At 46.8% G+C, this 16,612-nt stretch overlaps 2 protein-coding genes and 1 long non-coding RNA gene across 5 annotated transcripts; 2 read left to right on the top strand and 1 right to left on the bottom strand.

Moving 5' to 3' along the window:
* Positions 1-7,220: 7,220 nt before the first annotated feature.
* On the bottom strand, positions 7,221-10,599 carry LOC123065018 (uncharacterized). 3 transcript variants are annotated; one of them, XR_006430875.1, is made up of 7 exons: positions 10,215-10,599; positions 9,956-10,146; positions 9,718-9,794; positions 9,225-9,336; positions 8,597-8,855; positions 8,437-8,497; positions 7,221-7,753 (listed from the first exon to the last, which is right to left on the bottom strand). It is a non-coding gene; the product is annotated as an uncharacterized lncRNA (long non-coding RNA). The 3 variants fall into 3 exon arrangements; XR_006430876.1 differs by having other exon boundaries at positions 8,597-8,845; XR_006430874.1 differs by having other exon boundaries at positions 8,597-9,336.
* Positions 10,600-11,532: 933 nt separating this feature from the next.
* LOC123068955 (uncharacterized) lies at positions 11,533-15,121 on the top strand. The gene is made up of 3 exons (XM_044491661.1): positions 11,533-11,833; positions 12,904-12,965; positions 13,806-15,121. The coding sequence occupies exons 2-3, from the start codon at positions 12,946-12,948 to the stop codon at positions 14,872-14,874; spliced, it is 1,089 nt and encodes a 362-aa protein (XP_044347596.1). The 5' UTR covers positions 11,533-11,833; positions 12,904-12,945; the 3' UTR covers positions 14,875-15,121.
* Positions 15,122-15,382: 261 nt separating this feature from the next.
* LOC123068956 (uncharacterized) lies at positions 15,383-16,407 on the top strand. The gene has a single exon (XM_044491662.1). It carries the CDS (start codon positions 15,530-15,532, stop codon positions 16,064-16,066), a length of 537 nt encoding a protein of 178 aa, XP_044347597.1. The 5' UTR covers positions 15,383-15,529; the 3' UTR covers positions 16,067-16,407.
* Positions 16,408-16,612: the final 205 nt, after the last annotated feature.

Raw genomic sequence — 16,612 nt, 5'->3', positions numbered from 1 at the left:
GCACTGGGCGCTTCATTCGGAGGATTGTGCCAATCTTCTCTGGATTCACGTCGATCCCTCATTCGAAAACGAGAAAACCGAGTAACTTTCCACCGGGAACTCCGAATGTGTACTTTGATGGATTGAGCTTGATATCATATCTTCTTAAGTTGGCAAAGGTTTCAGTGAGGTCAGTCAGCAGGTCGGAACCTTTGTGTGACTTAACCACTATGTCATCCATGTATGCTTCCACATTCCGACTGATTTGAATGAGCAAGCACTTCTGAGTCATGCGCATGAATGTGGCACCAGCATTCTTGAGGCCAAAGGGCATAGTAACATAGCAAAAACACCCGAATGGGGTGATGAAAGATGTCTTTATCTCGCCGGGTCCATACAGTCGGATCTGATGGTACCCGGAATAAGCATCCAAAAGGGACAATCACTCACATCCCGCAGTTGAGTTGACTATCTGGTCGATGCGGGGCAGAGGAAAATGATCTTTCGGGCAGGCCCGATTGATGTGCTTGAAGCCAATACACATTCAAAGTGATTTATCTTTCTTGGGAACCATAACAACATTGGCGAGCCACTCGGAGTGGTATATCTCACAGATGAACTCAGCAGCTAGAAGCCGAGCCACCTCCTCGCCAATTGCCTTTCTTTTCTCCATGGCGGACCACCGGAGATGCTCCTTAACGGGTTATGCCTTTGGGTCGACTCACAAACAGTGCTCAGCCAGTCCCCTGGGTACACCTGGCATGTCAGATGGCTTCCATGCAAAGATGTCCCAGTTCTCACGGAGGAACTGGATGAGCGCTTCTTCCTATTTGCTGTCGAGTGTTGTTGAGATATGGGTCGGAGCAGCATTGGGGTCGGTCGGGTGAATGTGGACTGGCTTGGTCTCACAAGCCGACTGAAATGCGGAGTCCGAGGTAGGCCTCTTGGCACGCAGCAAATCACTCGGATCTGCAATTTTCTAGTACTCTTGAAACTCTACTGCTGCCATCTGCTCATCCGCTATCTTTGTACCATCCTGAAGACAGTCTTCTGCTCTTTGCCGGTTACCAACGATCGTTATCACGCCTTTGGGGCCAGGCATCTTCATCTTGAGGTACACATAACACGGTCGAGCCATGAAGCTAGCATAAGCAGGTCTGCCCAAAATGGCATGATAGGCACTTTGGAAATCCACTACCTCAAACATCAACTTTTCCTTGCGGTAATTCTTTTCATCGCCGAAAACCACGTCAAGAGTGATCTGACCGAGTGAGTCAGCTTTCTTTCCTGGGATGACTCCGTGGAATCGCATGTTGCTCTCGCTGAGCTTGGGCATCGGAATGCCCATCCCCTTGAGGGCCTCAGCGTATAGGATATTTAGACCACTGCCACCATCCATCAGAACCTTGGTCAGTCGGGTGCCTCCAACGACTGGGTTGACCACCAGCGCTTGCCGCCCAGGGGTAGCAACGCGTGGCGGGTGGTCGGACTGGTCAAATGTAATAGGGTTTTTTAACCACTTCAAATACTTTGGTGTTGCCGGAGCAACCATGTTCACCTCTCTATTAATGACTTTCAGTTGACTTTTGCTCTCGAGATCAGCAAAAATCACCAAGGTGGCATTAACATTGTGCAGAGTGATCCATCGCTGGATATAATCTCTCAAGGTTTCACTCGGTTTCTGCACGCAATGCTGCAATTCTGGCAGACCAGCAGGTCTCTTGCAGGTGCCCTCAAATGTTCTGGTAAACACTCGGGCTAACTCATCCCAACTCAAAATGCTCCCAGGGGCCAATTGATTCAGCCAGGCCCTGGCAGAACCTTCAAGCATTAGAGGGAGGTGCTTCATGGCCACCTCGTCGCTGCCGCCACCAATGTGCACAACCACTCGGTAGTCTTCAAGCCAAGTGTCGGGCTTTGATTCTCCTGTAAACTTACTGACGCCAGTTGCCAATCTGAAGTTGTGAGGGATCTCAGCGGCTTTGTTGGCTCTTCCGAAACACTCAGGGCCAGAAATATGGACCCTACTTCTACCGAGCCTGTCTCTATCCAGCCCTTCTCTGTATGCTCTGTTCCGGTCGACCAAACCCTGAACAAGGACTGGCCTTGCATTGAAGCCGGGCTCTCTTGGGTCGACTGGAACTCTGCGGTCATTTCCATACGGACGCTTGTCATCATACCGCCGGCGCGCGTATGACCCATCCCTCGAAAGGGGCGAAGGCGCTCGATGGTGGTTGTCACATGCGTACTCACGATCATACTATCCATGAGCTCTTCCCAGATGCCGATCTCGGCGGTGATCACGATCTTCATGCCACAAAGGTGACCCAGGACTATGTGCTGACTGAACGGTATCTGCCCTTACTGATCTGTTGTGGATTCTGTTCCGCGACTGGGACACGGCGGAGTTCAGATCTCCCGCTGCTCGGAGCAGCGTCCTGATCTGTTCCAAGCCTCTTCCAGCCTCTAAACGGGACAGTTGAATGGACTTCACGATGCGCACAACAGCCACAAGATTCTGGATCGGTGTGCGGAATACCTGATCCGATGGAAACAACTGTCATGGACATCGACTGGACTCGGGGATCAGTCGACGGGCACACTCATCGAGAGAATGTTGGAGATTCTCCAAACGAGTGCGCTCAGCCAGCGTGGCCAGGCGCACTGCCTCCAAGGCGTGAGCCTGGGCGTTTTCCCCTATGATGGGGGTCTGGAGAGCCTCCACGTTGCGGTAGTGCAGCTCCTCCCTCTGCTGCGAGTTGAGAGGTTGGGGCTCATACTCATCATGGCCGAATGACGGGCCGTCACCGCCACCGTTGCCGCCGCTGCGACGAAAACCAGGTGGACTGTGGTGGGAGTCAACCATAAGGACCTCTGTCGTGGGGTCACAACTCTCGCTCTCGGAAAATGTGTCTGCGAAATCAGTCGATAGGTCGACTGAACCGCAGTGAAATACATCGGGCTCGACTACTGCGACTTGGTGGGTGAACGTCTGACGAGCCACCGCGTGCTTCACCCACTGTTGGAGCCGCGATCGACCAGATCGCTTGTGGCAGCGTCCAGCAGAGTGAGAAGATGACGCGAGGACCGACTGATATGGGGTCGATGGCTGTCGAAGGAGGATGCCGCAGGCACTCGCCCGGAAGTGCGACGAACCACGGATCGGGAGAGCCTTGACGTCGAGGGGGGCCTCCTGGAGCCAGGCGGAGTCGTCGGCGACGAAAGTGAGCGCGCCGAGTCGGAACTCGCGGCCCATGACCAAACCGCCGCCAGAAACCATGTTAATGAAGGTTGGAGAAAATGCAACCTCGCCGGAAGTCGCTAAGACGCTTTGCCCCATGGTGGGCGCCAATTGTCGTGGTACTAAGTCTGACAGTAAGAATAGGGTGTACGTATGAGGAGGCGAGGCCCTAGATACGGCGAGATTGTACACACGAGTTTTACGAGTTCAGGCCCCTCTCGGAGGAGGTAAAAGCCCTACGTCTCGGTGCCCTGAGGCGGTCGACTGAAATATGGGTGTGTGTGTGTGTGTTACAGGGGGTCCGAACCCTTGTCCCAGAGGAGGGGGTGGCTTATATAGAGTGCGTCAGGACCCCAGCCCACCTCCATTACAGGGGTTCAATGTAGATAAAGATAGGGCATTACTGATAACGACAACTATAAAGTGTATTTAATGACCTTTAAGACTACGGAGTGAACGCCTGACCGTTGCCGTCCTGAGTGACTCCTAGTCTTCTGTAGGTCGAGTGGTCTCTTGTATAGTCGAATGGCTTCGTCTTGGTCGAGTGATACCAGGAGGGAGGGGTACCCGAGTGGGATGACTGGTCGAGTGGATTGCACTCAACGGCTTTAATTGATACTCTCTGTTGTTTTTTGAATGTCTTTGCTTCTAGGGTAGTGACATTGGGTAGGGCGTATAGGTCAGGCTTATGACCCTACCCTAGGTCTATGACATCATCACCGCCGTTCGTGCAATCCCGTGCAGCGAACGTTAACGGCCAAGGCGGCGGTGGCGCATCGAGTGCTGCAACCATGGAGCTTCGACGACTGGAATTACAACCTATCGACGGCGAAGAAGGGAGTTTGCAAACCTGTTGGCGGCGAATCTTGAACCGAAATTCACGAGCGGTAGACGGTTCTTCGATGAGCCACAGAGGGGCGGCATTGCGAGGCGTCGCGTTGCGAGCGGCTGACCGCGGAAAAAGTCCATTTTAAACCCTGAACTTGTAGAGGTTAGGCGAAATGAACCCTCAAGTCCAAATCCCGGTCATTTCAACCCTGAACTGTATAATCCCGGTCTAGATCAAACCTTGACGAATGTCAACCGGGATTTCTCTGGCTGGGCTCTGCTGGGCCACCCCATTTGTTCTTTTTTGTCTGCAAAAAAATTGTCTTTTTTTTCTGTTACACGGGAGCTCGACCCGACGCATGCAGTGACACCTAGCTGGGCCGGCCCATGGTGTACAATAGCGTCCGTACTAGCGTAACAATTATTCTCAAAAAAAAAGTAGCATAACAATTTGATTGTCGAAAAAGATAAAACAACAAGTCCTACGATTCGAACTACGAACCTGTAGATCCGAAGGAGACTTGCTAAACCAGTCAACCTAACAAGCCTGTGTTACCAAACTGGAGTGCGCAAGTTTAAGAAAAAAAGTTAAACGCAGAATCAGGGCGGGTTTTTTGGTATCCTTTCCTGCATTTAAAAAAAAAAGAGTAATGTTTGAAAATCTGACAATTGTTGAACGCGTGAATCTTTTCCCAAAGAAAGTGATTTTTTCCCAAATCCATTGAATTTTCTTTTGAAAAACTGTGAGCTTATTTTCAAAATCATTGTACTCTTTCTAAATCTGTGAACATTTTTTTCAAAAATTGTAAACTTTTTTTATTTTAAAAATCTGGTTCACGAGGTTCTTATTTTTTGTTTGCTACTTCCTACTAAGTGGCCACCGGTTTTATATGGTTCGAAATAATTCAAGCACTGTTGACCATGGAGTGTACCCGTCCTCCGCGCTGGGCCGCCCCATTTTTTCTGTTGCACTGCTAAAGAAATGCGAGCACCTTTTTTATGTAATGCGTGAACCTTTTCTCAATATGTTTGTTTCAAATTCATGAATCTTGTTACAAAACCCGTGGACCTTTTAATATACATTGAACATTTTTTTGATACACAACGAAAATTTCTTATATACACATTAAACATTTTTGTGTTATACGCTAAACAATTTGTAAATACATAACAAACACTACAGTGATATGTGCTAAACAATTTGAAAATACACAATGAACGTTACTGTGATGAATACTGAACAATTTGAAAATACATATTGAACATTTTTTTCATATACACTGAACATTTTTTTCTTATATGCTGAACATTTTTAAGTACATAAATGAATATATTTTTAATATACGAACATTTTCTTAAATATATGATGAACATTTTCTTAATACCTGATAAACTCTTGTATAATACACAAAAAAGAAGAGTAGTAAAAATAAACAGAAGAAACACAGCTTGTTCATCATATTAAAGTATTATTAATGACTAGTAGAGTGCCCGTGCGTTGTCACGGGCTTCTGAAATAGTTTGTTAAAGTCATATAAAGATAATGCATGATAAATATCGCGGGTAGGGACAATATAACACGATCACAATTGCCACATGTCGCCACTTGCTCAAGTCACCACCTCTGTCAACGCTGACGCCAGTCATCCCTCTAAAATGTACCACCATCTTTGGTGCCCACGACCTCCCGCACCCTGCACTCGAGACCGCTAACCCCTTGCCTCTCCTCCGCCGCCAACACCCACTGCTTCTACTACTCTTCTTCCTCCCTCTTCATACTTTTTTCTCTGTCGACTCTATTGACCCGCCCACCTCTACCTACGAAACCACTTGCCACCGCCATCAACAGTCAGCAAATGTTGTCACACACTACTACCTCCCTCTACCCGAGTTGCCGCCTCTACCGCCGCCCAACCCTCTAAATAGTGCCACAATCTCTAGCGCTCGTGACCTTCCGCACCACAATATATCAATGCTTGGCCATATATGAAGATAAAAGAAGGATCAAGATCGTTCTTTGAAGAAGTCATACCATCTCTTGTCACACATCATGTTCATAGATCGTAGGCATACTCTCTTCTCTCAACTTCATTATCATCTTTTTGGACTACAAAATCTAACACTCATGTTCTGAATAATCAGTAGAATAAATTAATTTCAAGAACATGTCATGGGTGAATTATTTGGGTCCATACTTAAAAATAATAATCAGTTATGCCTGAGAGATATTTGGCAGGTTACACCAAATGCCATGTAGAAGCGATACCCAAATTTGAATGGATGCATCGTATTTCAAGTCCGATAAATATCATTGGCATGCAAACTTGAGATACTTTGCCATCACATGCGTTAAGTATGGCGCCTCTCCGCCGCAAGAAAGAGGTGGGCTTCAGAATCAGATCAATAAAATAAGTGAGATCCGAGATTTCTGGAATCGATGTATGGGCGCAAGAAATTTTTGTCGGAAGATATTGATTAGGTGGGATATAGCCTCCTACCGTATGGCAAGAAAAATCGGTAATAAAAACCAGATCCGAAAGGTGTGCTTTCTTTGGATACAAATCGGTGTGTTGATGCTTGACATACTTTTTTTTTAAGTTGGCAAGAAATCGGTGTGAGCGAGAGGTCGTGCGAGAGGGTCGAGCGAACGAACTATGTACGGGCTCCCTTTTTTTTGTAAATAAAGAGATAAACACCAATGAGAGGTGAGACAAAAAAACAGACAAAAAAAACATAAAGGTGAGGCTACCAAGTCATACATTAGGAATAGAGAATCAGGAATTGATTCGGAAGGAGATCGAGATGGATCGGAAAAGAATCATTTCCTGCCCGTTTGTAATGTGTTTGGTCGAAGAACGAACTAAAATGATCCCTTAAAGATCAATCTAGCAGGACCTAACAAGGAATCGAGTGCTTACTCAGAGTACCAAACTTCTCCACTTAATAAAATATCCATATATTCACCAGACTGCATATATAGACATAAAACTAACAGGACAAAATAATTCAGTCATATACACAAGATAAAATTGGCAGCCAACTGCATTTTCATTTCAAATAGCACTTGTTATCTACATGGACCAGATGACTGGAAAAAGATTTGCTAACTCTCCTGAAAATGCACACCCGTCAAACCATTGGACATACGAAAACTACCAAGTGGAAATATATATTTGAATAGTTTTCGAGTGCACAGATTAATGGGAAAGAACGTCACTTTCGGCGATGAAGACATGATGGTGTTCATGTTTCAAAATTAAGCTAAAGAACACCAATAATGTTTCTACCTAGAAATAAGATGAGAAAGCAACAGCTTAATGATCGAAAAGCTTAACTGAAAGCTATACACGTTCTCTCCTAGCAAGTATATACATGTAATTAATGGTCAAATCTGCCATTGTTCAGATATAACATATATGCAGCTATATATACATGTTCTCTCAAGGCATTTATACATGTATTGGTCAAATAAATAATATGTTATTCAGAGAGTAAATATTGAGTGTAACCTTGTAGCCATCTTTGAGTTGCTCACCATTAGCAAGGAAAGTGGAAGGTCTTTTTGCTTAGAGTTTGGCCAGTAGCAGTGGAGGAACTTCTTCTGTTGAATATCTGCTATGTCTGAATGGGGGCTGATATGCCTGTCCTATAAGATAATCTCCTTGCACGGGACATAACCCTTATAGATAATCTCCATGTACATTCCTATAGATGGAACAAATTTGGCAGAATATAAGTGAAAGCAGTTTGATTCATAATTTGATTTTGCAGTAAAAATCATAATTTGGTCAGAAAATAAAATACCTAAGACTCTGTTGTATGGGATTTAATAATATGTCATGCACTGTATCCTAAATTCAGCACCAAAGGATATTTTCTTAGGTTTTAAATCACCACAATCATGTGAAAAGAAATAATCATCGCTATCTATTTTCATTAGGCATTACCCCAAACACAAGGTGAGCAAGTCCAACAGGTAGATGGAGGGATGGCTGGAATGGGGCAGATGAGAAAAGGGCATGTTGCAAAAGTTTGCTCTGTCGGGCGGGGAGCAGCAATGCTTGCAGCTAGCTATCTATTTTATACTCGATATGTCATTGGCAACCAAGTGAAGCTGCTGCAACTTGTAAGGTGCACGCATGGTGGGTGTCTTGCCATGGTTGAAGCAATGCTAATATTTCCCTATGTCGCGGTCCACACTGGGGAAACAAATAACCTGCATACTAATCGTGAACATACTCAGAAAATGCATGCAAGGACTGAATATATGGAAGTAAAAAATTGTCGACCTTGCGGCACTGCTACTGCATCATTGCAACAATAAGAATTTACACCCACATCTTGTAGAAAGAAATCTGCACACAACATTATCTACCAAAATTAAGTACCTTTAGCGGTCATCTCTCACATAGAATTTTATCCCGTTTTTCATCTTTTCTGCACAATCATCTGCAGAGAAACAACCATAGAGTAGATCTTTTCTTTAAGCACTCCTCATCCATCTGAAAAAAAATAAAAATTTGCATAGCTATTTTATTCAAGCATTACCTCAAACACATGAGTAGGTCCAAGTTTCTAACAGGTAGACCCAAGGGGGATGACTGAATATTTCATAATCGTCATGTCATCCAAGGTGAAGTGAGGCTGCTGCTGCCTGTATGGTACGCGCATGGTGGGTGTCCTGCGGTGGCTGCAGCAACGCTGATCTTTCCCTCGCGTGGGGCCGCAATTCCGGCTCTTGGATGGCCGGCGAGCCACCGGTGAGCAGCAGCCTCACTTCACCTTATTATCCTCACACTACAAAACACTGTTATGCTCACTAAGTTCAAAATACTTTATTCAAGTTAATTTTATTTGCAAACCTAAAAAATGATATTCTGATTTGCACAATATTAACACATGTCACGATTAAGAAAAAACAAAATCTCAGATGACCATGCCACTTGAATTGCATAATAGCTCCACTCAATGTTTTCTCCTTCCAAAATACAAGAATTCCGTTATATGACATGTACCAGTAGAATAACATGTCTAACAGGAATTATCCTGTTATTGTAGATTTGACAAATCTGGAAGGCTATGAAACTTTGTTCTAGTTGATCATTAAGCACCAAGTTTAGCACCAGGTGACTGATACCTGCCAAAACAAAGGCTTAAATTGTAGGGAAAGGCAGACCTGGTATATCCATGTGAGTTTAGATGATGTATAGCTCATTGTAGAAACTTGAACCGCTGTTGATTAATACTCTCTGTCTCAATAAATGTGAGAAGCACGCGTTGTCCTGAACCTGGAAATAAAACATCAAAACCTATCATCATACATTTCTAAAAATAAAAGTGACTGTAACAGTATTGTCGTACACGCCAAATACCATGCCCCACCATTCTTTACGAATCATTTTATCTACTGGAAATTGTATCTGATGCAAACATGAATATTTTGGGGTGGGCTCAACCAATTTTGCTACAATGAAATTATCCAAACTTACAATGCATTTTCCCTACATGATTTAATGGAATAAAACATAGCATGATACATGTTCACTCGCACCGGGCATTGCAAATGGTAAAAAAGTTGAACTGGACAAATGTGTGTAAAATAGTGGTTGACAAACCACACCTACTATTGGAGAAGCAACAAAATCGTGGCTCACATTACAAAAGATTACCTCAAAGTTCAAAAGATCTTCGTGCTCAAGGGCATAACCCATTGGGTAAAAATCACCATGTCTTCAGATTTCAATTCCTTCATCAACAAAATAGGACAACTCAGGTTTCGAGCAATTTGCATAATCACAATAAAAAGCAGACCTGGGTGATTTTTACGAAGCAGTTTTTGGCAATCTTAGGATTAGCACAACCTATACATGAAATTCAGTGCTATAGGTAAAAAGACCAAGATCCAACCATAAGCCCTCTATGTCGCCGCCACTTGCCAGATTTCCACCGGCGACATCCTCCAGCTACCTGCTCCTCGCACGGTCGTGCGGCCTCCTGCCATTCGTTGCCACCAGCCGATCTCCCGCTGTCCGTTGCGCCACCAGTTGGTGTCCCGCATCTGTTGCCACTCGCCGGCCCCTGCCATGGGAGACGAGAACCTGGGGGCGCGTGAGTACAAGCTACGGGGATAAGATGGGTTGGGGCAAGGGCAGGGAGATAGCGTTACCTGGGTCGTCGTTCATCGTTGTCGCGGACGCGGCGCTCCTGCTCGTCTACCTCCCACTTCGATCTCCTCCTGGAATCCGTGAAGAAAAGAAGACACGGCAAGGGCGCAGATCCACCGCTCCGATCAGATCCCTTCCATTACCTTCCCTCCTTTGGGAGAGGGAGAGAAGGTGAGGGGGAGGAGGAGGCCGCCGGCGGTGTTGCCATGGCCGGACAGGGCTCCTCCCGCCTGCCCGCGACGGGAGGTGGCGGGGGCGGCGGTGGCGGCGGCGGCGGAGAAGGGATGGAGCGGCGGCGAACGAGGGCAGACGTGAGAGTGGTTCTCGCTCGAGGGCAGGAGCTGTCGCTCGTAAGTTCGGGCGATAGGTTTAGGTTTTTTGTCGCTGGTTCATAGGTCTTTTTTCGTTGGTTAACCATCGCAGGTCTTTTTTCATTGGTACGTGCATGGTGCGGGTTGGGGTCTCAGCATGAGGTTTTTTCGGTTTGTGGTGGCTAAGTCAGAGGTGGGAGGAGGTACCAAATAAAACCATGGAAGGTGGGACTAAAAAAAAACCTGAAAGCGAGACTATCAACTGCTCCATTGGGAGTAGAGATTAAAAATACACAATGAAACATTTCCTTGTAATGTATTAATGGAAGAAAAAGAAAAAGGGAAAAAAAGATAAAGCCAGAAACAACACGAAAGAACCAGAAATGAAAAGGCAGAAAGAACATGCAAAAACCATAAAAAAAACAAAAAGATAAAATAAAACAAAAAGTCAACAGCAGAAACGAACTAAAAACAAAACAGTGAACGAGCAATATGCGCTGCTGCGAAATGGGCCGGCCCACCTGCGGGCGCTGTGGGGTGTAGCCACTGCTGTTGGCTGCCCACGGGCGGCAAATAGGAAACCGCCACCAATCCCGGCCATTCTTTGCATTCCCTGTCTGGCAAACGGATCCAGGGTCTGATTTAGACCGGGATTATACAGTTCAGAGTTGAAACGACCGGGATTTGGACTTGAGAGTTTGATTCGTCAAAGCTCTACGAGTTTAGGGTTTAAAATGGACTTTTTTCGCTGACCGCCGCTGCCCTCGCCGAAGCAGCACACGGGGAGCGCGAAGACGCGTGCCACAGAGACGAGGAGGGATTTCCCCTGTGTGCGCTAGGATGAAGAAGACGAAGTCACGATCAGACGGTTTTGCGTGATCGAATCTAACGGTTGCTAGCCGACCGGCCGGCGCCTAGCACTCTCCAAATTATTAAACTGAAAAAACATTTACAGAATGTGCCAGGTCATCCGTCCCTGGCCGGCGACTCCTTGACCCGCACAACCCCGTCCGAACCTCCTCTCCCCACCCCCGCCACCATCCCCGCCCCTCGAATTCTCCTTCAGTCCCCACTTCGCCCCGCACTGATCCGGCGGGGGCCGTCACGGCCGGCGACCGCCGCGTACGTGCTTTCCCCCACCTTTTATCATCGCGACCCCGCACCGAGTCGCGCCGCCGCAGCTTGAATCGAGGCCGCGGCCGAATCCTAGCCGCCGCCCCTCGATTCCTCTCCGACATCGACATCGACGGCGGCACGGAGGCGAGATCCAGGCGACGTCGCGTTGACTGGTGCTCCTGCTTGTCACGGTGGTGAGCTGAGATTCCACGCCCTCGTAACTCCTATAGGCGTGCTGCATCGATCGATTTCAAGTTCCGCTGCGGAATTTTGCGTTTGGTTTGGCGATTGAAGGATCCATCCTAGGTTTTCTAGTTCCGACCGGCGATTTTCGTGGTGTTCTTTTGGCGATCGAAGGACTGCTCCGAGGCCGTCTAGTTCTGATCGGCGATTTTGTTGGTGGGGGGCGGGGACGCGTTGATTTGGGGGGTTTTGGTAGGGTTTGGGGGTTATAGTTTTTTAATCGGATTTGCTAATGCTCGTCTAGATGAGAATTAACAAAGTCACATATAACTCCTACATCATTTGATTAATCAAACAAGAAAAAGAAAAGAGAAAATCCCCACGAATCTCCGTGTAAAACCAAATGGTGTAGGAGTCAGATGTGACTTTGTTAGTTTTATATCTTTGATCAATTGATCGAGCGTTGGTGTGATTCCATGGCCCTTCCAAACGCTTCGTTTGGTATGTAACAAGGATTATGTATTTGTGTTGTTTAATAGCACATCCTGTGGTTGGTCCACGGTCCAGGGGATGTGCATAAACATCTGTTCATTTAGACGTTCCAATGATACGCACAGTTTAAACATCAAAGGAGCAGTGTGCCATATTTTCCTATTATAGTTTCCATCTTAGCTACAAATTTGAACTAAACACTAAAACTCTTGCTTAAAAATACTGGAGATCTGGTAACTGAGGTTGCTGATATTTAATGCTGCTGTTAATGCGGCGGTCGTACTTGCGTATATGTACATATGCATTTGTTTCAATTATAATTTCCAGGAAATGTAGTACATGTAGGTCATCTGTGGTTGGTGATCTGAGTTTACATGCTGCTGTGCAGCAGCATTTGTTTATATGTAGAGTGAAAGTTTTCCTACATTAGAGTTTCCGTGATAAAAAATTCAAAAGGCACTCCTTCCTGACTCCCTCCTGTCTATTTATTTTGTATCTTATGTCTTTACTTGTGCCACAGTGCACCAGGATATGTTGCTTCTTCTTCCGCCCATTTAATTCAGTTTATGATGTTGTGATGTCACTGCAGTTGAGTTTGGATCTCTACATCAGCTGAAGTTATTGTAGTAGCATGTCCACGAAGGAAACAAGGTACTATTAATCTATTATCACTTACCAGAATTTTCTGAACTATCGGTTTGTGCATTCGCCATTCTGTTAAATCACATATGAAACTCTAAGAAACTGTTCAATCACATATGGAGTTCTACAGTCACTCAACGTAGTTATGGGGTATTCAAGTTTAGACCCGATCTTGAGCTTAGTGGTGTTTAATCTGCTTGATCAGAATGAAGGTCTTAAAGCAGTGTACATAGTACATACTCCCTCCGTCCAAAAATAAGTGTCGCGGTTTAGTTCAAATTTGAACTAGAACCACGACACTTATTTTGGGATGGAGGGAGTACTATTGTTTTCTTCTGTGCTTCTATTCACAGATTCTGACTTGACCATGTTTATCCATCAGCTGGTATTTTAATCAGCATATTGAACTGAACTGCAATATTATCTTATCAAGCAGCATTCGATCCTTACCAACATTCTCTGATTGATCTGCTTCCCGTCACTGCTATTTCATGTTAGCTACTCTCTGGTGAACAGTTTTTCTGAATAGGTGGATAGTTGTTTTCATAAAACTAACCTGTATGGTATCGTCTAACTTGTTACATTAAGGTTTCCTTATTGAACTTGGTTGTCTTATTTACTCCCCTTTCCATTTATCAAAACCCAAAATTAAATGAGCTTAAATGGATGTATGTACTGATGCTATCTGTACATATCAGAAACTGTTATTTGACTTGGACATGGCTTGAATGCCTTCGTTGTGAAACTATTTGAATGCTTCCACAAAGATGCAGCAAGAATTTGGTGTCTTTATTAGCATTTGTGTCATGATTCATGAAGTACACTGATATGCACAAGTTTTTATTTCAGGCTTAAAGAAGTTAATTCTGTTGGGATGAAAGATTGGGCTAATATTCAGACTGATATAGTTGGTCTAATTATAAAGAAGCTTGGCATTCCTGACTACATCAGATTCCGTGCTGTATGCACCTCATGGAACCATATCTGCAAGGAAGTATCCAACCATCCAAGGGTGGACCCATGGCTGATGCTCCCCACAAAGCCGCTTGATGGTGCTAAATTTTTTAGCTTACCTGAAAAAAAGACTCAAACCATCCATATCCCGAGCGTTGCCACGATCTTTGGATCCATGTGGACTCCGGTTGGTTCATCCCATGGTTGGCTTATCTTCTTTAGCCCGCCGCAGGGAACCATCCAGCTGGTTAATCCCATCAGCAGCACATCGTTCCAACTCCCCTCAATCGGAAGGAGGCACCTGTCCAAGGCCATGTTGCTTGACATGAGTGAGAGCAACTTCACTGTTGCTGTCATCCATCGCGACCAGAAAGGATACCAAGTGACACGCAAAGGAAGCAAAAGCTGGTCGTTTGTCGATTCAAAACACATTTTGGTGGATGTCTTCAAGCACAGAAGGCAACTTTACACCATTGATGTATATGGTACGGTTGAGGTGTGGGCAGAGCCTCCCCGTTCATGGCCAGATGATGACTTCCCCCAGGTGGAACCGCATATGCACAACCTCGTCCACTACCAACACCAGAAGTTCAATTGCCTGGTGGAGACCCCGTCCGGCGATCTCATAAGGGTCAAGCGCCAATCGCAGAACAAGTTTGCGCTGTGGGTCCTCGACAGGGAGACCTCTTCCTTCGAGCGGACCAGCGACATTGGGGAATTCGGGCTGTTCGTCAGCCATTACAGCTCGTTCTGTTTTCCGGCCAAGGACCATTCGTACCTGAAGGCAAACTGCGTCTACTTCATCGACGGCTACAACAACATGTGCGCGTTCAACCTCGAGCACGGGACCAAGGAGCTCGTAGAAGCCCTTGAAAGTCCTGCCCCTTCCCACAGCCAGCAAGACTTCTACGGGCGCCAGCCACGAGCAGAACCATTCCTATGGTTAATACCTTCTCTGAAGTGATTAAACGTGTGCGAAGCTGAAACTGGCGTGTACCTATATCCTAGAACCGGTACTCTGAACTCCCTAACTAGTATACAATTATTGGACGTATTCCTGGTACTTTTGTGGCAAAAACGATGTGGCTGAAGTTTGAGTTGAACCAGCCGGTCGTTGCGTGTGTTTGTTGTATATATATAATATGCAACTGGCTTGTGTTTTTGGACAAAGTTGTAGTATTACAGGTTCTGGGTTTGCCATTCTCCCTCCTTGTCCCAGGTGCCAGTGACACATGTCCAGAATATTTGGTCGCATATCTGTGTGGCAGTGACATGAGCAGTGCATTTCCGCGAAAAAAGTCTGTACTCTCCCAGGAGTAATTTGATTTCTTGCGAATTTGGAACTAACTTCCACTCGGTCAGGAATTCAGAAGTCGGAAGTGTAGGCGTGTCCATCGAACGCGGTTGCCGGTTATCCCCGCTTCTTCTCCGCGTTTTCCGAGCAGGTGCAGCCACTCTGTCCAATATAAGCCAACCGCATCTCATCTTATCTCGTGTCGGGATCAAACCCAACGCGTCAACACGTGTGTACCCATTCCCCACTTTCTCAGGCAGAGCAGCAGCAGCACCAGCTCGATCTCGCGACAGCCTCGTCCCGCGCCCAACGCCGGCGCCTGCGCATGGAGACGACCGCGACGTCCTACCCGGTGGCGCGGGACCCGCCGCCGCGGCCAGTGCCGCAGACGGCGCAGCTGGGCGGCGGCCCGGCGCCGCAGCGCGGCGGGTGGGCGGGCTGGGCGCTGTGGGCGGTCGTGTTCCTGGTCCTCGCCGCCAGCTTCGCGTGGGGCGTGTACCAGTCGCGGCACCGGCCGCGGAGCCTCGCCTTCGTCATCGTCACCTACTACCTCCTCGCCGTGCTCTACTGCTGCCTCGGGAAGCTGAGCCTCCTGCGCCGCGACGACCCGGCGGCGGCGCCCGAGCGCCAGCGGGTCAGGCTCGCCGTGTGGGTCGTCTCCGTGGCGTTCGCCAACGTCATCGCGGCGCGCGTCGCCGACTCGATGCCCGAGCGGGGGCTCCAGATCGCCGTCTGGGTGGTCCTCGCCGCCGGCATCGGCGTCGCCTTCTACTTCTTCTTCATCCGCGAAGGCGCCCGCGAGGTCGCCGGGCAGCGGCGGGAGGCGGAGCTCCACCAGGTGTCCCCGGAGCAGAGGGTCTGAGGCGAGCTCCAGTCAACTTTGCCATGGGTGGATGGAAGAAGTAGTATAGCCATTGCTTCGTTTTTTCTTAATTATGTAAACTTTATTTTTAAAAGCTTATTATTTTCGGGAAGCTGCTGTGTGGCTGTGGCTGTCAGTCGACACTCGACGCCGTGCTGGGATTTGCTGGAATCACTGACGTGTGGGCCGCTAACCAGCTGGCCCGCATGTCAGTTACACTTGGTCACCTCGGCCAATCTGACCGTCATACTCGGCCAATCTTTTCCTGTAATAAAGTTTGACCGACGACTGTATCTATTCGACCACGTCTTCGAACTGCTGATTTTTCGTTGCATTCTTCATACGGGCCCGCAACATGCTGACATCGAGCAAGTAGGAAAACTGTAATTCAACCTAAAAATACAAAAATGTTACAAAAATCTTCTTCTCTAACTCTCTGCAACAAGAGTCATGTTACAAAAATTATCTTGTTCTCTAATTTTCTGTAACAAGACATCTGTTGCAAAATATTCTCTTCACTAATTTCCCGCAACAAGATTCTGTTAG

Source organism: Triticum aestivum, chromosome 3B, assembly GCF_018294505.1.
Source record: "Triticum aestivum cultivar Chinese Spring chromosome 3B, IWGSC CS RefSeq v2.1, whole genome shotgun sequence".
NCBI classification, from domain to species: Eukaryota; Viridiplantae; Streptophyta; class Magnoliopsida; order Poales; family Poaceae; genus Triticum; species Triticum aestivum.
The sequence above is the reverse complement of the archived record's forward strand: the minus strand, read 5'-3'. Positions and strand labels throughout refer to the sequence as shown.

Excerpts from the sequence above, each read along its gene's own strand:
- LOC123068956 (XM_044491662.1), top strand. The coding sequence starts at position 15,530 with ATGGAGACGACCGCGACGTCCTACCCGGTGGCGCGGGACCCGCCGCCG.
- LOC123068955 (XM_044491661.1), top strand. The coding sequence starts at position 12,946 with ATGTCCACGAAGGAAACAAG. Across the intron at positions 12,966-13,805 it reads ATGTCCACGAAGGAAACAAG|GCTTAAAGAAGTTAATTCTG; the intron begins GTACTATTAATC and ends TTTTTATTTCAG.